The 25,352-nt window shown below is 41.4% G+C and overlaps 2 protein-coding genes across 2 annotated transcripts; both read right to left on the minus strand.

Annotated features, from left to right (window-relative positions):
• Positions 1 to 3,022: 3,022 nt before the first annotated feature.
• Positions 3,023 to 6,785, minus strand: LOC104591965 (galactinol--sucrose galactosyltransferase). Its single transcript, XM_088903201.1, has 4 exons — positions 5,314 to 6,785; positions 4,707 to 4,884; positions 3,851 to 4,218; positions 3,023 to 3,692 (listed from the first exon to the last, which is right to left on the minus strand). Exons 1-4 carry the CDS (start codon positions 6,514 to 6,516, stop codon positions 3,132 to 3,134), a joined length of 2,310 nt encoding a protein of 769 aa, XP_088759327.1. The 5' UTR covers positions 6,517 to 6,785; the 3' UTR covers positions 3,023 to 3,131.
• A 10,243-nt stretch (positions 6,786 to 17,028) lies between these two features.
• LOC104591964 (galactinol--sucrose galactosyltransferase-like) lies at positions 17,029 to 20,939 on the minus strand. The gene is made up of 4 exons (XM_019196807.2): positions 19,195 to 20,939; positions 18,569 to 18,746; positions 17,936 to 18,303; positions 17,029 to 17,722 (listed from the first exon to the last, which is right to left on the minus strand). Exons 1-4 carry the CDS (start codon positions 20,401 to 20,403, stop codon positions 17,156 to 17,158), a joined length of 2,322 nt encoding a protein of 773 aa, XP_019052352.2. The 5' UTR covers positions 20,404 to 20,939; the 3' UTR covers positions 17,029 to 17,155.
• Positions 20,940 to 25,352: the final 4,413 nt, after the last annotated feature.

Genomic DNA, 25,352 nt, shown 5'->3' on the forward strand with positions numbered 1-25,352 from the left:
ATGAGCTAAGGCAGTTATTAACTGTATGGTCATGTTGCACTGTTGTCAACGCTATTCCAAAATTCGATTTCCAATTGACATAATCGAATCTATTTCATAATTCAAATATTTAATAGGTCGAATTTGAATATCCTATTCATGTCCAATAGTTAATCGGGTTTGAATTTGAGTATAATCTGATTCAATTCAATAAATATTTGAATTCGGTCGTTTATTTTATTTTTATATATATTATATAATTTTTTAAATGTTTTATATAATAATTAAATTATATATTTATATACTTTATATAAATAAAATATTTATTAATTGCCTAAAATAATTAATTAATCAAATTCGAATTGAATCGAATATTTAGTCGAATTCAAATTTGAATATTATTTTTCAATATCTATCAGATATCGAATCAAATTCGAATATCGATTTTTTTAATCGGATTTAAATTCAGATATTGCCTGATCGGATTCAAATTCAATCCATATACACCCCTATCTACATGGTTGAAAGTATCATATACCTTTGTGTACTAGCAAGGGTGTATCCGTGATTTAAACCACATGCAATGGCGAATATAGGTAGAAGTTGGTGTCGACAATTGCCCCTACTGGGAACCTCCATTCAAGCCAAAGCTTCCCCCAGCCAAACATGTGAACCTCCATTCAGACACCTATACATAAAAAATTAAATTAGGAGGGAGTTTATTCAGTTTTCCACTTAGATAGACCACTAACTTGCAAATTCAAAACTACCTCTATACAAGTGTCGTATGTTATATAATCATATATGTGTGTGTGTATGGTTTTTTAAATTTTCAATAAATAGTATATTAGAAGTGAGTTCCTCTATTTTCAAAGAGAAGTCGATCCACTCCTCAAAAAGAGTTAAAGTGGTTAGTTTCTCAGAATGTGAGAGTGGGTAGTAAGCCATGCGGCATCTAACAGGGGCAGCATTCAAAAAGTAGATACTCTTTGGTTTAGACACGTTTCTACCCACAAATCCACGTCCATTTGTAATTGTGTTTTACTCAAAAGAAAATTTTCTCTCCATTATCTTCTCTCTTTCAATCTCTAGCAACCATCTATCTTCAGTTCTCAAGCTTCCATTCTTCCAAATTCGAACTATATTTTCCTTCTTTTCTGTTCATTCTCACGAAAATGAACTTTCCCTCTTTTCAATCTCAATCATTTAAGGGTCTGCTCAAGTATCCATTCCAATTTGCAATGAATCCAATCCATCTTGCTGTCAAAAGATTTGCTTAAGGAAGAAACATACACTTTTCGTGCTTTAAAAATTTTTTCTTTCTTCATCTTCATTAGGCTGCATAGAGTGAGAAGTCAAAATTTGCTTCTTTGCAAAAGGATTACAGTGAATATGAGTACGTAAAAGTGGTCGCCAGGATTAAGAGAAGATATAAAATATAGTACCAGTTCAATCTTTTGATTGAATTCCGAAATCGATTGTTTCTTTAGAAAAGAATTGTAACAAAACATAAAAATTTTGGATTACAAAAGATAGTTCACGCTTTTCAATGAAGTCAACTCATAAACTAAAATAATGTAATGACCCTACTTCTCCTATAAATGCAGAAGAAATAGAGAATATCAAAAAGAGGAGGAAACCAGAAATTCAACCTCAGATCTCCGCCATTTAATGAGGTTGTCTTTGGTTGATGTCCAGATGTTCATCGATTCCACTTTAAATTGACTTTTAATCCAATCCCACAAGTTTCTGCATTTTGCCTTGAGGTTGATTTTGGTGAGAGAGAGTCCAACTCAGAAACTGTAGAATTTTAGGCAATCAACCAAGCTTTTTGGCATGCTTCTTTTGGAATTGTGAGGCGTGTGATATCTTAGATGATATAAATTTTTAGCAAAAAGATCCCAGAAGTGAATTTTGTGACTGTAAAACCTCATGGGTAAAGAGAATCTCTAAAAATTAAAAGAGGGTTTTGGAATCTAGATTATGGAGGTCATCTTTGTCTTGGCTCAAAGACATTTTACCTGAAGAGTATTACCATTAGCCTCAAGTGTGACTTTTCTCTTGACAGAAGAAGTTGACATGAATTAACTCATTTTTCCGCTTAAATGGGTCACTTTAAATTTGGAAAATGGTGGGATATCGCCCATTTATTGTTGTGTGATGCTTTGTCAAAGGATGGCAAATATGTTGCATTTTTCTAACTCTATTTTGGTTATCCATTACATCTATTTCCTGCTTAATTATATACCTCGTGGATGTACAATTTAATGGCACAATTCACAGTATCACAAGTTTTATCATCATGACAGAGTGGCAAAATCTGGAACATTATCGAGCGTGCCATCAATGTTGAAGTCAATAAACAGGCATCATTTATCCTCTCTCTTTTTACTGCTTTTGAGAAACCTCTTTTTTTTTTTTTTTTTCTCTTTGATGGATTTGTTTCAAACATTGGTTTTTCTTTAATTGTTTCTGAACATTAATTTTGTTGTCTAGGTTTTGATGTGAAATTAGAGCATTATGAGCTGACCAATATGCCGCTTGATTTGCTTCTTGATACACATACCGAATTAAGCAACAAGCAAACACTAATGTTCTGTTTGGTTGCAATGCAAATACATTTGCACTAATGCAAAACCATGGCAGCGCAAATGATTTGAGTGTAAATTCCGACATATTTTTGTTACAAATTTTATCTTATTTTATTTGATTGCAATACAAATGAAATAAATTAAACAAGAATTTGCATTTTTTACATTTGCACTCCCATGCATTTATACTAGTGCAAATTTAACCAAGTTAAGACACTCTAAGACTGAAATAATATTCTCCGATATCCACCAGGGCTTCACCGTCCTTCAAAGAAAGTGAACGATGAACTTCGAATGATATTCGATCATCATCTTCAATAATGATCAAAGAGTCTCTGAAGTTGAAAACAAAATGATGATCATACTAGTTTATTGATTCATTACAAGTTTTCGGGCATCATAGTCGGTAGTTTTGTGAAAAATGAATACAAGTTATTGCACAATGCACAACATAATATAATAACTAAGAGTTAAGAGATTATTTAAGATTACATATATAGTTGGTTCCATAAAATTCAAACACCAATCCATTTTGGTGGATCCGATCCCCACCCCCTGATTCTAAAACTGATAGTCAATTACAGATAAGTCAGAAGAAGTAGACCATGGAACTTGAACCACAACCATGTGTTCTTCATATGTAAATGGTACCTCTTCACCATCAATTAGACAAGCTTTTGGTTTTTCTGATGTAAACGACCTCATCTCTCCGGTTCCCCTCACTCCAATTCGAACCGAGTTTGTCTCGTTATTGAAGTCCAGTGAACGAATGGCACCACCAGTGTTAAGCATGTTAACTAATCCAATAGGAGCAAATTGGATTTGGTTGGATAATAACTTCACCGGAGAAACTGTGAGAAGCTGGAAATTAAAAGGCTCTAATGAAATCTCCACCTGCTCCCACGACTTCAAGAGCACCAATTTCTTTTCCTGAAACATATAAACAGCAAACACCTGTACCCCTTCAATGGAAATTTGCTTCTTTCCGTTTGTCCATTCAATATCGTTCGGGTTAATCGTACCCGACACGACATGAGAAAATTCGGAGGCACACTTGTTTCTCCGAGCTTGACGGCACCAACCTCCTCCCTGGCAGTTAAATGCTCCCAATACTCCAGTGAACTGTTGCAAGGTCAAAAATAAAAATTAGTCTATCTATCGGGCACCTTTGAGAGCGAATGGGCCTATAGATGGCAGCCCAGCCCATCCAGCTAGAGTACTTTAGGCATGGGCCATACAGGCCCAAAATAATAGCTCAGGTTCTAGGCCCAAAATAATACCTTGTTAAGGTTCCATAACTTGAGCATTGTCTTCCCATCATGCAGTGGATCTACAAAGAGACAATCTCTGGTTGGAAGTGCGTAGAAATCGCACCGGAGAATCGACCCGTCGGGGAGCACCAGGCTCTTAAGCAACCGGAAGTTATGCTGTCCGACGGAGTCACTCACGTAAATGGGCCCTCCAGAAATCGCCCTGGAAGCAGCGTGGAATTCTGCGCAGGGGTGGGTGGATTGAAACATATCCCAATCAGGGTGTATGAAGTTCCCCATCCATAAGCTATTGTACGCGCAGTGCACCATGTGACACCCTTGCAGCCAGAATGTACCGTTTGGATCGCCAGACGGATCAGTGCACCAAAAATCGTCTCCTGTTGCAGTGCCAGTACAAAGCAAATTAACAAACCAACACAAGGTAATTGGTGAATGGTGGGGTCCCCAATATGCTCACTCGCCCCTTGGCAGCATTAGGCCAGAGCTTACAGACGAAGTGGTATACATCCTACGTAGGGTCCTACACCATGCACAAATTATTGACTTGGTTTGGAATCTTTATCCAATCAGATCATGGAATGATGGATTCATAAAATAGATCAAAAGCTGGCCTTAGCCTTATCCTTGATCCATCGTATCATATGGTCTTCTTTCATCCCTGTAGCTTGATATTGGTAAGACATCATCTATTGGGCCCCTAGAATAATCTCGAATATGCCAAACAGTACCCAAGCAAAAGATGCCAAAGCTTTCTAGAACTTGGTAAACTTGAAATTCATGAATTGGAGTGGACGGGTAGGTGGTGATGGGGACTAGAAGTCTAGTAATAGTAATGGTTGCTACATTACGATTTACGATTACGTACCGACGCGGCCAAGTGAGATGGCCTCAGTTCCGAGGAACATGAAGTCGTTGCAGTGCTCCATGCTTGCAATAACACCGTTGCCCTTGAAATGTTTCCTCACCGACTCCGTTATGGCGTTGTAGTAAGCCTTGGCTAGCTCCACTCTACCGCCGTAGTCCTCGCACAACATCTCTAGCAGCTGCATCAAACAAAGTAAAGCGTTCTGTTACCGTCGCTTGAAAATGCAGTTTTTGTTCGAATCGGGGATAGGCGAGTGACACGTCGCCACCCCGATTCATGTTTTTCTTTCCAAACTAGAGATTTTCACCGTCACCGTCTAATAAGATACGACTCCTAATTAATGCATGTCCTACAAGAATGCAAGCCAACTAGTTTCTAGATTTCTACAAAGAAAAAAAAAAACAAAAAACAAAATACGAGTTTCCAGAGTCCAGACTTTTCTGGAGAAAGCTCGATACTCAGGTTCGCTGTTTCTAACACCTTCCCATTTTATTTTTGCTAAATCAGGAAAAAGGCTTATTTGATGAGATCAGACTCAGAAATGAGAATAAACTAAAGATGTAGGATGTGTTAATTTTAAAAGTTTAAAAGAGTAAGGAGAACTTACATGAATTACATCCATCTTGACCCCGTCAATTCCGACGGACTGTAGATGTGAGTGAAGCCCCTCGTACATCTGTTGAACCATCTCAGGTGGGACCAATCCCACACCGTTGTTGACAATCTTATCGACGGCCAGATCTTCCATGGTCATCTGCAACCCGGGAGAGAGCTTAGGGGCTATGACCCTGGATTCAGGCATCCCTGGGACATGGGGACGAATCCCACCCCAGTAGCCACACAATGCGTGCCACACATATACGTACTCTATGCTCTTGAACGTCTCCTTCAAGTCCCTGATAAAGGCACCCATGCCCTTGTTTGCTCTGGTACTCTGGTAGTCCCTGAATTTGTAGTTCTCTTGGAATTTAATAAGTCTACAGGGCATCTGCTCCCCTGCAGATGTTCTGTTCATGCCCTCTTGGTCTGTTATGGGGTCATCATCGTGACAAATGGATTGCCATCCGTCGTCGATGAGTACCAGCCCCGGCGGGCAACCGCCCTCCACCAGACCCTTCACCCCCTCCCACACTCCATCAGGGTGTACATTAAGATAAAATGCGTCCCAAGTGCACCAACCAAACTTGTCTACTATTCCTGGAGGAGTCTTCTCGTCCAGGAGTCTGAAGGTTCCCAGGTGAACCCTCACCACCTTTATTGCGTCTTTAACAAGACTATATGGATCATCTCCGACATGCATGTACAATGCGCTCCTGAAACTTGAACTCGACACTTGTGTCGACCCGCTCTCTACGCAAATGTCCAAGTTGTCGTCGACGCCTGGTTGGAGAGAAGCACGGAATGACCCCTCAATGAGGGGAAGCAGCAGAACATAAGGACGGCCGAAGTCCGACTTGTCCAGAACCATGATCTGGGTCTCGTGTTCGACGTCGCTGCCTTTGTCTCCCACCCAATGCGTCGTCCACCAGACTTTGAATCTAAAGATGCTCATGAACTTAATACCTCTGAGTTTGCCAAGGGAGACGACGTGCCTACTCTTCGTTTCTTCGGCATCAAAACCCACGTAACAACCGACCGTGTTTGTTGCCTTGTCTGTAGATGGAGTGGCTATAATATTCGAAGGGACATCGGTGAGGATGGGGTGTCCGTTGGCCGTAAAATGCGACCCTTCAAGGGTAACTGATGACGGATGGCCGTCGTCTACGAACCCAATAAGGTCAGTGGATCCTTTGATCAAGCTAGGGGCCATGGGGAGATCTCGCAAGTATTGACACGGGAACAATTAATATAAGAAATCAAGAGGAGAAAGAGTAGTTGTTTTTAGACACTAGACAGACAGAAAACAGAGAGCCGAGAGCGATGAACACATGCAAGGCCCAGGAGCACCGCTTTATAAAGAGAAGGCAATAAGGAAAAAGGGGGGAATCTGGAATCAGAAAATGCCCCAATAATAATTTTTAAAAGACTGGGTTGTGGACCTTGTGGTTTGCCCTGTTGCCCATCCTAGACCTCACGGTTTCAATTTGTCCTCGTGAGTGGATGGCTTTGTTGAAGGTTGTAATTAATAAAGACTTTTCTTCTTCTATTTATTTCTATATAAGCTACGGCCATACAAGTGGAATCTAAGCTCGTTCTAGTGGGGGCCTTGGCTTTGATGTGTGTGCTTTTCAAGCTTCCTTCCTTCAGGCTTCAGTTTACACTGGACACCACCTAAAAGAGTAAAGAGTGGCGAACTTGGCAACTTGCGATCAAGAAGCCAGGAATGCAGAATGTTGTGGACCCCTCACCCCGTCTTTTTGAACGGCATGGAATATGTGCATTTTTGGGAATTTTTCTTTTGCCATCTCATTCAAATTTTCAAGTAGTGGTATAAAATGACAGCCACTAAAATTTTGAAAAGATAGAAAGAGAGAAGATTCCCCTCTGGACATATGACAAACAATAATCCGACGATTAATTGCCTCACAGATGTGAGCTCGTTCAAAACACCCAACGTGGTCTACCGTCGCACTCGCACTGCTACCAATTTTCTTTGATCAAATGATAAAAAGATTTTTCTGGACCTTCACATAAATCCAACCCAAAATCTCCATAGTCTTATTTGTTTCTCCTATTAACATTTTGGCTTCAACACTTCGTGAGGAAATCAAAATGAAGTCCACCTCTTCTTTTTTTTTTTCTTTTAAATCTTTACTAACAATTGACCAGTTGTTAGTTGGACGACCCGAGCCTCTATTTTTGAATGGTTTCATCACTAAAATGAAAATGGTATATGATGATGTGCGATTTGACTACTCTTAGCTGGAGGTCGATTCGACTTTTAGGTGGATGTCGAGCTGGATCGATCTGCAAAAAGATATATCAGAGAACTTGAGGTAGTTAATCCGGTGAGGTCGCTCTGATGCCTAAGTCAATAATTGTACTGCAAATGCAACTTGAATGCTTAAGAGTTTGAGTGCTAGTGAGTAGAGCAATCACGCGTACCATTGCCTTGAGATTTCAAGTCTTTATATACTGGAGTAGCCGTGTGCTTCACGAAAGAGCTCCGGGTTCTCTGGGCTATAGAGATAAGGTTGGCTCCGCTTTTGGATTACTCTTTCTCATTTTGTACTTACTTCAGTTCGTGACTTACCCCTTCCTTTTTCTCTTGCAGAAGCTATGCCGAACGTCGATGCAAAAAACCTTTTGAGGAGCTTCCAAAGGGGGAAGAAGAGGAAGGCCTCAAAGAAGTCTCGCCGGGAGGGTCGACCCTTCAATTCCCGCCCCACCCGAGGTCGCTGTGCCGGAGCCGATCTCAGTCGAGCTTCCGGAGGAGGAGGTCCGTCCCCAACCTCCTATCGTGGTCCTGGACGAAAACCAGGACGAGAGAGCTCTGCCTCGCAAGCCCGAGAGTGCTTAAGTGCCCAAGCCTCAGCTCTCCAAGGAGAGCATAATGACCTCGCAGCTCGGGCTCCTTAAAAGTAAAGACGTCGTTTTTCCTGTTGAAGTCGCGGAATGGGCTGACATGCCCACAAGTCAGCTCAGGGGCAAGGCTGCCAGTTACTGTATGGTAGTGAGTACCTCGCCTTTTTATTTTATTTCCTTATTCATCTGTTAATGGTACTTACATCTGCTTTCTATTCTCCAGGTGAACTCCGCCATTCATTCACTTGTCTACTAGTCCAAGATCCGCCTGAAGCGAGCCTGGGAAGCCAAGGAGAATGCTCGAAAACTTTACCGCGAGCTGGACTTAGCTCAGGGTGAGGTTCTTCGAGCTAAGAAGGGAGCTAAGAGCCAGTAGGAGCTAAGCATGGTACTCTCGGAGGAGAAGGGGAAACTTGAGCGCAAGAATGAGAACCTCGATGTGATGATCAAAGAGCGCACCGAGATCTTCGACACCGCCATCCAGGAGGCGTGTGCTGAGGAGAGAAGGCGTGCCATCAAAGATTTCAAGGAGTCTTCGGAGTTTCACAACCTCCAGGTTGAGTATGGATCAAGCTCATATCGGTCTGGTTTCAAACTATGCAAGTGGCTGATGCGATAGAAGTTTCCCGAGCTCGACCTCGGAGCTTTTTCCATGTCGGATGTCACTCCTGAGATGGCGAAAGTGGCTAACGAAGAACCCAGCTCCTCTGAAGAGGAAAGTGATGATGAAGTCCTTGAGGCGGGCCCGTCAGGAGAGGCAGGCCGAGAGGACGCAGAGGAGGATCGCATGGAAACCGACCTACCTGGCAGTTTGGACGCATAACCTTGCCTCTTTTCTTGGACCTCTTTATATGCAATGTACATCCCGGGCCTTCGAGCTCGGTTATAGTAGTTTTTTTTTTTTGTACTCAGAATTCTACATTAATGAAATATAAGTGTTTTGGCAATCTTTCTGCGCAAAAAAAAAAAATCTAAGTGTAGATTACTCCCAAGGTAGCAAGCTAAACCAAATAGGAGTGAACTTTTCCTAAGTATAGGTTGCTGTCGAGCTGGTGAGCTCGACACTATTAAGAACGATATAATTATTGTTGTATGCCAGGACGATTAGACACTGTAGGGTACATACCTGAACTGCCTATGCCTAGGTCGCTTATTTGTCTAAGTGTTGGTTATCCCTAAGTGTCGAGCTAAAGAGCTCGGCTTCGTGCGGGATTAACCTTACATTACTGTACACTGAGGTAAATTAGACACCGTAGGGTTTACACCCAAGCTATCTATTCCTTATAGGCGACTAAGACTCGTCTGCCTATGCCGAGGAGGCGACAAGGACTTGTTTGCCTATGCTTATGCCTATGTCGAGGAGGCGACTAGGACTTGTCTGCCTATGCCGAGGAGGCAAGTAGGACTTTTCTACCTATACCGAGGAGGCGACTAAGACTTCTCTACCTATGCCAAAGAGGCAATTAGGACTTGTCTTAGTGCCGAGGTCTTCTGTCATCTCGGCACCGTAGTTCGTAGCCTTCTGGGAGTAACTCGCAGTCCTCTCTCTAGTCCGTCATCTTTGGGTTGAAAGTTCACAAGTAGTACCTTCTTAGGTTATCAATATTCCATGCTTGTGGTACCTGCTTCCCTTCTAAGGTTTTGAGCTCATTCGTACCTCCTTTGAATACCCATTTGACTCGGTACGGTCCGAGCTTGCCAACGCCGGGCTCTAGTATCATAACCTTCCAAAGAACCAGGTCGCCGACACGAAAGTGTTTTTTTACTGACCCGGGCGTTATAGTACCGAGCTACTCTTTGTTGGTAAGCTACGGTTCGAATGTAAACCAGGTCTCGTACCTCTTCTATTAGGTCTAGGTTGGTACAAAGCTCGTCATCGTTCGTCTCCTTATTGTAAGCCTCCAACCGTAGTGTGGGTACCTCGATTTCCGCCAGGATCACCGCTTCTGCACCATACGTGAGGTTGAAAGGGGTTTCACCTATGACAGTCTTAATGGTAGTTTGGTAGGCCCAAAGGACGTTGGGTAGTTCGTCCACCCACAACCCCTTGGCTCGAGCTAAGCGAGCTTTCAGTCCATGAAGTATCGCTCTGTTAGTGACCTCTGCTTGCCCATTCGCCTGGGGGTGTGCCACCGAGCTAAAATTCTGTTGGATCCCCATTTCGGAGAACCAATTTTGGAACTTAATATCTTTGAACTATTTCCCATTGTCGGATATCAGCACTCGAGGTAGTCCGAAGCGACATACTATGTTTTTCAAGAAGAAGTTCTGTATGTTGCGGGCTGTGGTCGTTACGAAGGGTTCGACTTCCACCCACTTCGTGAAGTAAACTAATGCTACAACCAAGAACCTCCTCTGCCCTGTTGCTCGGGGAAAAGGACCAAGGATGTCGATTCCCCACTGCGCAAAGGGCCACAGGCTAGTGAGGTATTTCAGATCGGTGGCAGGTTGATGGTGAATGTTGGTATGCCTCTGGCACCTTTCACATTTTTTGACGAGCTCGAGTGCATCTGTCTTCATCGTGGGCCAGTAGTAGCCTTGCCTTAATGCTTTCTGTGCGAGACCTCTGCCCCCCAAGTGTCTATCACACAGGCCTTCATAGGTGTCGCGAAGTGCATCCTCAGCTTCTGAAGGTTGCAAGCTGCACAGGTAAGGGAGTGTGAAAGACCTCTTGTACAACTGTCCATCTATGAGGACGTACTTAGTTGACTGGTTCTCTACCCTTCAGGCTGCGTTACGTTCTGCAGGTAGGATCCCGTGGAGCAGATAACTCACGAGCGGGTCAATCCAGGTCGGTTCCGCTTGTGATACGGGAGTGACCTCTCCTGCCCCCCCGAGAATGCAGGGCCGAGGTAGATTTTCAATGTACACAGTTCGCATAGAGTTGTTGCTCGTGCTGCCTAGTCGAGATAAGGCGTCGACCTCAGCGTTCTCGGACCTTGGAATCTGTCTGATGAAGTAGGAGACGAAGCTATACAGGATCTCTCTAACTTTGGCGAAATAAGCTGCCATAGTAGGGTCGCGGGCTTCGTACTCACCAGTGACTTGGTTAACCACCAGTTGTGAGTCACTACATACAATGAGGTGTTTGGCCTTCATTTCCCTCGCTAAGGGTAACCCGGCAACCAACGCTTCGTATTTCGCCTCGTTGTTGGATGCCTCGAACCCGAATCGGAGAGCATATTCAGTTTCACCCCGCTTGGGCCGTACAGTATCAGTCCTACACCGCTCCCTTGCTGGTTGGACGAGCCATCGACGTGGAGGATCCATGGCTCCTCGTCCTAGGTCGGTTTTGCTCTGATCGGGACCGGTGCCGCACTGGTTGAAGCTCCCATCATGCGAGCTCGATCGGTTCCCACAGACGGTGCCAATTGATGATGCGCGATCTGACTACTCCTAGTTGGAGGGCGATTCGAACTCCAGGTGGACGTCGAGCTGGATCGATCTGCAAAATGATAAATCAGAGAACCCGGAGTAGCTAACCCGACGTGGTCGCTCCGATGCCTAAGTCAGTAATTGTGCTGCAAATGCGAGCTGAATGGTTAAGAGCTTGAGTGCTAGTGAGTAGAGTAATGACACGTACCTTTGCCTTGAGATTTCGAGTCTTTATATACTGGAGTAGCCGTGTGTTTCACGAAAGAGCTTCGGGTTCTCCGGGCTGTAGAGATAAGGTTGGTTCCACTTTTGGAGGAGGGCGGTACGTGGATGAGACTTATCGTCCAACACCGATTCAGGCGGAACCAGGATGAGTTCTTATCGTGACCTCAGGAGGTTCTGGATTTGTTGGCTCATCGTGATCCCAAGAGATTCGGGATTTGTTGGGAAGGCCTCCGAAGTTGGTTATACGACGCTTCGGCCCATTAGCTCCGAGATGGAAATTCGATTCTTCAGTCCCAAACTGGACTGGATACCTGAGGTGCCTCTACACCGAAGCGGGTTTGGAGCCGAGATGGCTGAGTACCCGAACTACGAATGTTGCGAACTGGGCTTACTTGACTGAGTTGTCATCCTTTAATTAGATCGCACCTACGTATCCCCTTCCTGTTAGGTCGTGCCAAATCGCCCTTCATCAATATCCGTTTGATCAAGTCCTGAAAACATAGATGTACCCATATTCGATTCGATTCGAACCGATCCGATCGGATCGATTTGCAGGCCTAATAACTCCGATAAAAGTAGAAGAATAAAGAGAAATAAAGGAAATAAAAAAAAGAGGCAAACGACAAAGTGAGAGTGACTGAATCTACTTCCCCAACGTCAATGGAACGAAGACGATATTAAAATTATTGTCGAAGAGGGACGAATAATTGCCTTTTACGTGGAGTCTTCAAATGGACGGTGGATGCCGTGGAATGCTTCAGCTTCTACAGTTTGTACCGAAACTGCAATACAATCCGAAATAAAAATAAAATGTGACGTACTGACGGTGTCATGCCGGCCCCAAACACTTGTGAGCATTTACAACTCACAAATGTGGCGTCTATCGTCGATCTTAGTTTATTATACGACGGTGGAGATAAGGCGCCACGCGGCTCTTTTTAGTGCTGCCACGTTGAATGATTGTACTATACGGAACGATACGGTGTCAGAAAACCGAGAATGCGCGGTTTCCATTCAACTACCGAACTGGTTCACAAGCAAAACATCCAGTGATCTCTTGCCACGTCTTTTTGGACATAGATCGCCAATGGACGGTTCCTGAATCCCCACTCCCCACTCCCCAGGCGTCATGGGCGGTTCTTCTTTGGAAATTCGAACTTTGTAAAACGCTGATAAAATTTCTATTCAAGAGTAGCGACTAGCGAGAAACTCCTGTGAACCCTACCACTCTACCAGCCAGGTCCTCTCTCTCTCTCCCCCCCGCGTCAAGTCTCTTTCTCTACAGAATTTATGTCGATTAGTCAATGTGAGCAATTAAGGCCGTGTTTGGTTGCAATACAAATAAATTTATACTGCTGCAAAATTATGGCAGTGTAAATTGTGATTTCTTTTTTTTTCAACTTTTTAGTTTATTTTGTTTGATTACAGTATAGATGAAATAAATTAACATTTTTTATTTACAAAATAAAAAAATTAAATAAAATTCAAAACAAAATTAAATAAGAATTTACATTTTTTTTTTATTTACACTTTCATATATTTATAATGATGCAAATAAATTTAACTATAATGGAGCGTGACATTTTGTTTGGTACTTAAATAGAGCGTGACTTCATGTCTTTTTCATTTACCTTATACTAGAAGCAGAACCTGATGGTTGTAGCGGATATTTAGATCGAACTGATTAGGTTTATTGGGTCAGATGCAATTGTTCTAAGAACCGATGGATTTGATTCTCGGTCTAAAATTATAGACATATCAGGTCTGATTTGATCAGTTGTGGTTCTATTTGGGCTCAATCTAGACTCGACCTGTTGGCAGCCTTATGAGACGCCTATACATAGAGCATATTACTTCTACACCAGCTAGGCATGTTTGATGCGATCCATAACAAGGACCTCCTCAACTTATACATATGAGTCCGTTTGGTATGGTTTGTTTGCGAGAGGTGAGTTTCAATGATAGAGCCGTGGAGCACCTATCTTCCTGAATGTAGTGACATGTTTTTTGGATTTTCACCAAACATAATTTCTAACATTCTTTCTTGTGATTGGAATACAGTGATGCACTTTTTGGATTTTCACCAAAAACAATTTCTAACATTCTCATGTGTGGCCCAGCTTGGAATGCTAGAAGCCACATCCTCAAAGCTCTCTCAAATTGACACTATATCTTTGGTTTTCCAGGAGTTTATCAAACATGGCTTCATAGTTTTCCATAAATGTCAAATGCAGTCTTCTTCATATGGATAAAAAATGACCCAAATCATTCCTCTCTTTTTCCATATATCGATTTAAAAGTACATATCCTGAATTTTTTTTTTTAAATGACTTAATTTAAGTATACCTTGTGACATTTTATTCTTTATTTTCTTTCAAATTTTCAAAATATACCCTAAAAAACTTATGGGAATAATTAGCATACTAATAAAAAATGCCAAAACACAATATGTCTCCAACCCCCAACATTTTCAGGGCAATCTTATTAATGGCAACGGGTCTAAGACTGAGTTAATTTAATTATCTAGGCGGAATTCATAATTATAGCTCTTGCCATTCACTACACGGCCCTTTGTAGCTTCTCTAGATCCCCTCTCCTTTTTTCATTGGGTTTTGCCTCCTCAGACTTTGCATCTCTCTACCTATCTATCTCTTTTCTCCTCTCTAATGTCAAATTAACATCCTTCACGTCTATTTCCGAGCTAAACGTATCTCATTGTATCAAAGCTGTACATTTGCTTACTGACGTGGTGACTGTGATCGAATAGGTGCAACTCTCCAACACCATTGTTTTACACTTGGACCAAAACCATCTTCTCCTTGGAATTGAAACATATATATCTTCTCTTCTTCAAATAATAAGATGTGCTGATGTGGTAAAATAGGAAAATGGAATTCAATTCTCCATTTTTTTTCCTCTTCTCTTATTTCAGTACTCTTAGTTTTCTCTTTTCTTCTTCCATCTCACTTTTCCTTCTTTTCCTCTATAGAAGGCCAAAATAGGATTTAAAAAAGTTTAAGTCAATTTGTATATAATGTTTCATTGATGAAGGGTAGGATTAAGTCCGACAGGATCAGCCTACAAGGTAAATTTAAATATTTTTGAAAAACTTAAGATATATTTAAATCAATTTATGAAAACTAATGGCATGTTTAAGTTTTTTACCCTAAAAAATGTGGTGATAATAATACAAGTTCAAGAACCCAGATTTCCTACTCACCTTTCCTATCTATTCTCTATCTGCTGTGAATTGCAGTCACATATCTCTCTAAGAGATGTGTGGTTATAATTCATGGATGAAGAGTGGATAAGAAAAGTGAATAGAAAATCGGGAGAAGTACCAATTAACCCAAATCAAAATTTACTAGGCCCAAAGTACAGGGGAAATGCATCCTGACCATGAATTGATGCCACATTCACGGGCAGGATGTGGTTTATAGGGGGGAGAGAACTAGTTGTAGGGGGGGCTGGAATTCAGAATTCTTCATCGTATGTTTCCGTACTTTTCCCTAGAAAATCCTGCTTGCATGCTCAATACTCGATTTTTGAGTATCGAGCTCATTGATAGTTTAATTAGCTATTTCTTATTCAAATCCTGAAACTAAATCTAACCATGAGTATCACCCCCCTTTGAGTCGCACAAAATCACATTTTTTTTTTCACATAATGTATATCAATATTTTGAATATTGATCAAGCCATCTATTAGCCCAACCATATGGAATCAGTAACCAAGGGTTTTGGACACGTACTCCATGCGTAGATTGCTACATCCTGGTCCAATTATATCTACCATTTTGACATGTAGCGGCAGAGATTAGTCTCCAAAGGATATCCAGGCACTGAGCTTCTCTGGATATCCAACTGGACAAGCTTTTGTGGCTTGAATCAAAGTTTTTGCTTCTCTAAACATTTGTGGAATCCAATCAATTACTACCATACAATCATCATGATCAAACCAGTTCACTGTGGAAAAGAAAGTCAATGCCTTGCAATAGCAACGGAGAGATCTAGAGAGAGATTATGCATTTAAAGCATGGTTTTCAAAATCGGCTGGACCGGAAAAACCGGGATGACCGGTTCTGTTTTTCTTTAAAACTGTTTTTTTTTTTTCTAAAAAATTATTGATTTTGGTCAGTAAACTGTTGATCTGGGTGGTTAATTATTCAAACCGTTTTGACCATTTTTAAAATTTTTAATTTTTATTAAAACGGGCTAATTGTTTGGTTCAAACGATCGGACTATTCAACACCAAAACCGGATCCTGACCGATTCATTCTCCGGGTCAGTTTTAAAAACTTGCTTTAAAGAGTTTCCATTAACTACAACAAAACACAACTATAGCAGAATTTATTTTCACCGCTATAACTCTGTTTATATGCCATTATGTGCCGCTAAAAACTATGTCGGTATAGGCTTTAGTGGCATATATATATAACGTTGCTATTAACGATTCTATATGCCACTATAAGTTTAAAAAAAAAAAGAATTAATTTGCATGCCTATCGGGAAACATCAAAAAGTTAAACAAGGAACAAAAAATGACCATATTATACAACACAAAAAGTGTAGGTTCTCATACAAGAAAAAATGGATAACATGACTTAATAAGCAAGCAAGATGATCACAATGTTCCAAACAGAGAGTAGGTTTCGTTTTGATGACTTCTTTTTGTGACTGTTTGTAATCATCTTTGGGACACCTCCCACTCAGATGTAATCTTTCATTTTGAAATCTTGCAGTAGATTTTGGTGCAGTCATAAAAATTAAATTTGACAACATATTATTAATTTATAACTATTCCTTTATTTGCATAAATAAATAGCACGTGTCCTCGCACTAATAAAAATAAAGTCACCAGAAATAAGGACACCAGTACATTCATTTTTTATGGATAGCCAGTAACAATATAATTCATATGACTCATCTATGATAACTATCACTCATATATATGACCCAATTCTCACCTCCAACTTCATGATTCTCATTGTATTATAGAGAAAGAAGAGCTAGATCTATCAGATCAGTCATATGGCCTGATTCCTACCTCCAACTTCATAAATGATTCTCATTGCGCAATTGCAGAGAATATATCCTTTTAAGAGCTATGATTGATTTATATGGCCTGATTCCCTCCCACCTTCTATGGATACAGTTAAATTTAACCGTCATGGCTGTTGTATACAAAGGTTTCCACACTTTTCATACTGGTTCTTTGTTTACATTGGTTGCCAAGAAAGTTATTGCTCAAAGCGATAAGACACATGATAAATAAAAGAGCACGCTTTACCAGTATTCACATTACATATATTTAGTTCCATCAAAAAAAAAAAAAATCAAACATCAATCCATTTTTGTGGATCCAATCAATCTCCACCCCCAATTCTAAAACTGGTAGTCAATTACAGATAACTCAGAAGAAGTAGGCCATGAAACTTGAACCACAACCATGTGTTCCTCCTCATACGTAAACGGCACCTCTTCACCATCAATTAGACAAGCTTTTGGCTTTTCTGATGCAAACGACCTCATCTCTCCGGTTCCCCTCACTCCAATTCGAACCGAGTTTGTCTTGATGTCTAACTCCAGTGATCGAATGGCACCGCCAGTGTTAAGCATGTTGATTAATCCAATCGGAGCAAATTGGATTTTGTTCGATAATAACTTCACCGGAGAAACTGTAAGTAGCTCGAAATTAAAAGGCTCCAATGAAATGTCCATCTGTTCCCACGGCTTCAAGAGCACCATCTTCTTCGCCCGGAACATATAAACAGCAAATACTTGTACCCCTTCAGTGGAAACCGGATTCTTTCCGTTTTGCCATTCAATATCGTTCGGGCTCGTCGTAGCCGACACGACGGAATGCGAAAACTCGGAGGCACACTTGTTTCTTCGAGCTCCACGGCACCAACCTCCTCCCTGGCAGTTAAATGCTCCCAATACTCCAGTGAACTGTTACAAAGTCGAAATTAGTCTCAGTCTCAGACAGCTTTGGAGCGTGAATGGGCCTAGATAGTCAGCCCAGTTCAGCCAGGGGACTTTTGGCTTGGGCCTGAAACAAAGCAGCCCTAGGCCCTATCTGTAGAAGCCCATTTAAATTCTTTACGAAATGAGTGGGGGGTTTTTTGGATGGAGTACAGAAATCAAGGACAGTCAATACGGTACCTTGTTGAGGTTCCATATCTTGAGCATTGTCTTCCCATCATGCAATGGATCTTGAAAGAGGCAATCCCTAGTGGGAAGTGCGTAGAAATCGCACCGGAGAATCGAGCCGTCGGGCAACACTATGCTCTTAAGCAACCGGAAGTCATGCTGTCCGACGGAGTCACTCACGTAAATGGGGCCCCCTGAAATTGCCCTGGAAGCAGCGTGGAATTCTGCGCAGGGGTGGGTGGATTGAAACATGTCCCAATCAGGGTGTATGAAGTTCCCCATCCATAAGCTATTGTACGCGCAGTGCACCATGTGGCACCCTTGTAGCCAGAATGTACCATTTGGATCACCAGACGGATCAATGCACCAAAAATCGTCCCCTGTTGCAAGTTGCAACACAAGATGATTAGTGTTGGGCCAGTTGGCTTGGCATCTTTTATTAATCCATCTACTGATGGATTGATAGATAGATAGATAGATAAAAAGCTAGCCTTAGCCTTAATTAATCATCCATCGTATCATACAAAAATATTCCATTCTGATGGTCTCTTTTCATCCCTGTAGCTTCAAATTAAAGCCATCCCAGCTCTCTCCTATCTTGATGAGTGTTCTATCATCTATAATAAATATATATATGTTACGTACCGACGCGGCCAAGTGAGATGGCCTCAGTTCCGAGGAACATGAAGTCGTTGCAGTGCTCCATGCTTGCAATGACACCATTGCCCCTGAAATGTTTCCGCACCGACTCCGTTATGGCCTTGTAGTAAGCCTTGGCTAGCTCCACCCTACCGCCGTAGTCCTCGCACAACATCTCTAGCAGCTGCATCCACCAAAGCAAAGCAAAACAAAGCATTCTGTTATCGTCGCTACTCTTCCTTCTTCCATATGTCGCTTGAAAATGCGGTGTTTATCGAATCGGGGATGGGCGAGTGACACGTCACCGCCCCGACTCATGTTTTTCTTTCTAGAGTAGACACAGATTTTCATTGTCACCGTCTAAAAGATTGACTTCCTAGTTTCAGATTTCTACCAAAAAAACAAAACATTGTATCCAGACAGGGGTCCAGACTTTTCTAGAGAAAAGGCTTATCTCTAATAGTAACACTGACGTTATATGCGTGACACTTGGAAACTCTTTTTTGCTCTATCGGGAAGGGAACATGCATGTTTAACGAAGTGAGTCAAAGGACTGATAAATTAGATATGAGAATAAAGTAAAGACGTAGGATGTGTTTTAAGTTTTTAAAAGTTGAGTAGGGAGAACTTACATGAATTACATCCACCTTGACCCCGTCAATTCCGACGGACTGCAGATGCGAGTGAAGCCCCTCGTACATCTGCTGAACCATCTCAGGTGGGACCAACCCCACGCCGTTGTTGACAATCTTATCGACGGCCAGATCTTCCATGGTCATCTGCAATCCAGGAGAGAGCTTAGGGGCTATGACCCTGGATTCAGGCATCCCGGGGACATGGGGTCGAATCCCACCCCAGTAGCCACACAATGCGTGCCACACATATACGTACTCTATGCTCTTGAACGTCTCCTTCAAGTCCCTGATAAAGGCACCCATGCCCTTGCTTGCCCTGCAGCAGGTACTCTGGTAGTCCCTGAATTTGTAGTTTTCTTGGAATTTAATGAGTCTACAGGGCATCTGCTCCCCGGCAGATGTTCTGTTCATGCCCTCTTGGTCGGTTATGGGGTCATCATCGTGGCAAATGGATTGCCATCCGTCGTCGATGAGCACCAGCCCCGGCGGGCAACCGCCCTCCACCAGACCCTTCACCCCCTCCCACACTCCGCCAGGGTGTACTTTAAGATAAAATGCGTCCCAGGTGCACCAACCAAACTTGTCTACTATTCCTGGAGGAGTCTTCTCGTCCAGGAGTCTGAAGGTTCCTAGATGAACCCTCACCACCTTCATTGCGTCTTTAACAAGACTATATGGATCATCTCCAACATGCATGTACAGTGAGCTCCTAAAGCTTGAGCTTGTCACTTGTGTCGACCCGCTCTCTACGCAAATGTCCAAGTTGTCGTCAACGCCTGGTTGGAGAGAAGCACGGAATGACCCCTCAATGAGGGGAAGCAGCAGAACATAAGGACGGCCGAAGTCCGACTTGTCCAGAACCATGATCTGGGTCTCGTGTTCGACGTCGCTGCCTTTGTCTCCCACCCAATGCGTCGTCCACCAGACTTTGAATCTAAAGATGCTCATGAACTTAATACCTCTGAGTTTGCCTAGGGAGACGACGTGCCTACTCTTCGATTCTTCGGCATCAAAACCCACGTAACAACCGACCGTGTTTGTTGCCTTGTCTGTAGATGGAGTGGCTACAATATCCAAAGGGACATCGGTGAGGATGGGGTGCCCGTTGGCAGTGAAATTCGAACCATCGAGAGTAACCGACGATGGCCGGCCATCGTCGGTGACCCCAATAAGGTCTGTGGATCCTTTGAGCAAACTAGGGGCCATGGGATGGGGAGATCCAAGTTAGTATAACACGCGCACAAAAGAATGAAGAGATGAAATAGGTGTATATAGACAGAAAACACAAAACAGAGAGCCGAGTTCGATCAAGATCAACGCATGCAAGGAAAGGCCCAGGAATACCGCCTTAAATAGACAACAAAAAGGGGGGAACTGGAAATAGAAAAATACCCAATAAGGTAATAATCTTCACAAGATTTGTTTGTGGATTGCCTATCCTATCCTACACTGGACAGTTGCAAATTGACTTCCTGGACAGCTTCCTTGAAACTTGAAAGCAGGAAAGGTTTATTTCTAAGCTACGGGCTACGGCCGAAGTTTCTCGGCAAACGGGTCAATAACATCTATGCCTCTCTATATTGAATTCTCGTGGGTCCGGGCTTGGCTTTGATGCCTGTGACTTCCAGTAGTTTCAGGCTTGAGCTTCCGATGGACCGACCCCCCTGAGAAAAAAAGGGCAAAAGTATATTAGTGAACTGAACGAAGTGATCGAAGAAAACACTCAGACAGGAATGAAGAATGACGTGGAGTCTTTGTAGGCGGTGGTCCGTACTTAAACTTAATCCTGGTTTTACAAAAATAAAACCGGATATTAATTGCGAACCACCCCATGTCTCCATCCTTAGGACTTATAGCTAGGAAGACAACGAGAAATTCTTTTAATTCTTTCGTTTTTGAATTTCGATTGATAGATACTTTTATTCTTTCGTGGGTAATGGAATGTGTGCTTTTCTGGGTCCCGCAAGATGTTCCAATCCGACCATCATCAGCATTCAGAAGCGGAAACTTTCTTTTGCTTTCTAATTGATTCCAAATTAAATTTCCGATGTTATAAAAATGACAGGGACTAAACGTTCAAAAGACAGACAGAAAGAGAGAAGACTCCCTCCGGCACTGTCCTCTCGGTAAACCAAGACATTTGGTAGATGAGTGACAGAAACAATAATCCAACGTTGTTGAGCGGCAGATGTGACCATGAGACTCACAAGTCACAACATGGTCTCTCTCACTGAGTCACTGGTACCATTTTTCTTTAATCAGAAAGAAGATCAGAGATTTTATCAATTCAGGGCCTTCAGATAAATTCAACCTAAAAACCCCTTTATCTTCCTTTTAACAAGGCTTTGGCTTCCACATTTCGTGACTGAAACAAAAATGGAGCCTATCTTAATCCTTATCTTCTGTAACAATTTTATACCCCAATTCATCATTAATTGTTTTATTGATAATCGAAATACAATAAAAAATAAAAATTCAATAAAAAAACGAAATGATTTTTCTACTTGGTGTCAGCTCAACAATTGAACCTTCTACAGAAAATGTGTTAAATCTTGATATTATAATTAAACAAGAAAAATATAAAAACATAAAAATTACAAAAACTAAGAATTATTTTTAATAAGTGTAGCAAATTATTCATATTGAAAAAATTAATAATAAGTGTAACAAGTATTATTGATGATGGAAATGAAATATAAAATCCAAAACCAATCCAAAAATTCAAATTGTTTTTCTAATTATTGGTGGATCAACATTTTAACATTTTGGGTCAAATGTATTAACCCTTGTAGTTAATATTAAATAGTATAAATTAAAAAATAGAAAAATAGAAGAATTACAAAAAATTTATACAAAACATCTGGAAACATATTATTACTATCATCTTCATCAATATCATCATCTAAAGTTACATGTACACATTCATTAGTGTCCCTCAAAAGAGCCAATATAATAGTGAAAAATGTAAAAAAAAAAAAATAGTCAAGCATCATACCATTTGTAAACAGGTTGCCTTTAATGATGGATACACATGTGAGTGTAGAGTCCCACATTAGAAGTAGATAATACTAGGGAACGGTCCACAAGCTAATGGCTTGTGCAGAAGGAATCTAAACACAACAATGATATATCAAAGCTGAAAAAAAAGAAAACAGAGAAAAAAAAAAAAAGCAATGATATCAAAGCCGAAAGTTTGTGTAGGCATGAGTATTATAGATGCATGCAATAATTCCTACGTCTTTTAGTTTTCCTGTAGTTAAATAATTAATAAGAGTAGTTGATCTCCCATGATAATTAGCACCCATCAAACTTGATGATATAATAGTGATTTCCGTCTGAGGGAATACAAAATACCTAATTTGGAAGAAGACTCACATGTGAGAAGTTGATTTTGGGATTCATGTGCGAGTGTAAAATCTTACATTACCGAATACCTTTACTGAGATTTCTGGTGGGGAAAAAAGGAGAGGGGGAAGGGACACTATCTCAAATCATGGGATATCATCCTTAAGCCTAAAGAATTGGGAGGCTTAGGCTTGGTTGATGTGTTACAGAGAAATAAAGCTCTTATATCAAAATTGTGCTGGCGCTTTTGTCAAAAACCCAAATTCCTTATGGGCTTAGATCCTCCGTGCGAAGTAGTTATAACATGGATCCTTTTGGAGCTCTACCAAGAAGAGTGCTAACTCTCCAATCTGGTCTAGTATGCTTGATTGCCGGAAAATTCTGTTGAAAGCTTGCAGATGGATTATAGGCGATGGATGGGATGTAGGTGCTGGTTGTGATGTGATCCTTGGATACCTTCAGTTTCTGGGGGTCCGAAAAGTATGAAAGTACAACCTGGACTTGGCCGAGTGGCAAATTTTGTCCACCACCCCTCTATGTCATGGAAAAGAGATGAATTAAGCTCTGTTTTTGATAACGATACTGTGGGACGTATAGTTGGAATTCGGCTCCCAAATCCAGGTACTGCAACTCATGATTTCCTAGTCAGAACGGTCACACCCCATGGAGAGTTTACAACTTCTTCATGCTTAAAGGTACTGGAAGCTGAAAACCCAGGAACATCTAATATGGGTGTCATTGACGGAGAGCTGTAGTGGAAACAGAAAATTATTCCTCCTCGTGTCAAAGATTTTCATTTGGAGACTGGAGAGTATTGCATGATTCATTACCCACTAAAGTCAGCCTAGCTAAAAACACCGGGTTATAAATGAGATGGAGAGCCCGCTTTGTGGCGGCAATGAGGAGAGTTTGGAACATGTTCTGATTACTTGTCCTGTTGTCTCGCCGATCTGGTTTGGTTTCACTTTAGTTATGCACATGGACTGTAATTCGAGCAAAAGTATAGCGCAAAGGTTAGCTGAGTGGTGGAAAATGGACCAAACTCAGCAAGGACAACATGTCCTTTTGAATGCTGTTGTAGTGTTGTGGTTCATATGGTGGCATCGAAACAAGAAGGTGTTTGAACATCAACCATTCAATCTCAGTCGGTTCTCATCAGAACAATAAGCCTACACCAATTCCATTCTTCAGACAAGTCGAAGTCCACCTCCCCCACTGAATGAACTGTAGTTGTCTGAAAATGTCCCAAGACAATGGATTAAACCTCCCCAGAACTGCATAAAATTTAATGTTGATGAAACTACGAGTACCGAGTCTGCGGGGGTTGGTATTGTGCTCTGTGACCACGACCACAATGGCTCTCACCTGTTTTCTAGAGCAATCTCCTTGCAGCCATGCACATCACTTGAAGCGGAAGCCTTGGTTTTCCTCTATGGACTGGAATTCGCAATGAAATTAAATCTTCATAATGTGATTATTGAAGGTGATGCTCTGGCTATAGTTCAGATTCTGTTGGTGGAAACAGTTCATCCACCGTGGAAAATCAGCTATGTAAATCGGGCTTTATCTTGTAACCGGCCACGTAATTGGTCTCTCTGCCCTGAAGTGGCCACCTCTCTTGTATCCTCTGATATTACTGGTTTGAGATAATTGAATTGATCTGCTTTTGCCTAAAAAAATGCCTTTGTATGTACAGGGGTAAGATTGTATACATCTAATCCCCCTACATCCCGCATTGGTGGAAGCCTTATGCGCTAGGCTGCCCTTTAGTTCCATTCAACCCAAACAACCTTAGGCAAGAGAATCCAAGATATGGCAGATATTACAGATTTAATTAAGACAAGTGATTTAATATGTGTGTGTATGTATACGTATGTGTATAAATAATGTACAATATGTTTTAGATATGTTATATGTATTGTTTTATATTTTTAAAATTTTTATTTATAAAAAGTATTAAAAATTACGATTTAAGATTAAAAAAGAGATTTTCTTTTTCATGAAAATAGCGGAGAAAGGCACCTATGGCTCCTTGAGATGCATAGGTCTTGAAAAGTTATCCCAAATAAAAAAAGAAAAAAATTAAATCGGACATCAAAGGCCAGTTCCCAGTCTTGTACCAATGAACGTCCGTCTACCTTGTATTACGATGTGGGAAGAAGGCGTCATGGGCGCTTTGGAAGTTTGAAAATTTGAACTTTGAAGAATGCTGATCCAAGAAGTCCGACAAGCAGGTTCTCTCTCTCTCTCTCGAATGTATGAATTATGATGATCAGATCAGCAACAGCAAGCAATGTGGTACCGCCAGGTTCTCTTTCTTCTTACCTATTTGAAGATATTTAAAAAAAAAAAAACAGATAGCATAAACATAAAAATGATGATAAGACATGGGTCTGTTAGAGGGAACCGAGCATCCGGATAGTTACCAATTTAATAGGAGACAGAAGTGGTTGTTTTATACTTTTATTGAAACTGGATAAGTTTAATAGAATTGTTACAACGACTAATTAATAATAGTTTACTGGGGTTGGAGACACGGTGTGAGTTCTGGGATGAATTTGAAGAGTGGAATGAAACACCGTCGTTTGTCATAGTAAAGAATGTCGAGTCGAGTGCAAATAGGAACATGACACTCTATCCAACAGCAATAACACCACGCCACCATGGTATGATATGTGTTATTATTTGATTCACTCGGGCGTCGCGTCAGTGGCTCATGTCTGTTCTAATCACTTTACACAAGAAGGGAAAAAGGCTTTATTTTCCAAAGAGCCAAACGCAGATTTACTCATTGGATCAGAAATGACCCA

This window comes from Nelumbo nucifera, chromosome 4 (assembly GCF_055504915.1).
Source record: "Nelumbo nucifera cultivar China Antique chromosome 4, China Antique-T2T, whole genome shotgun sequence".
Taxonomy (NCBI): Eukaryota; Viridiplantae; Streptophyta; class Magnoliopsida; order Proteales; family Nelumbonaceae; genus Nelumbo; species Nelumbo nucifera.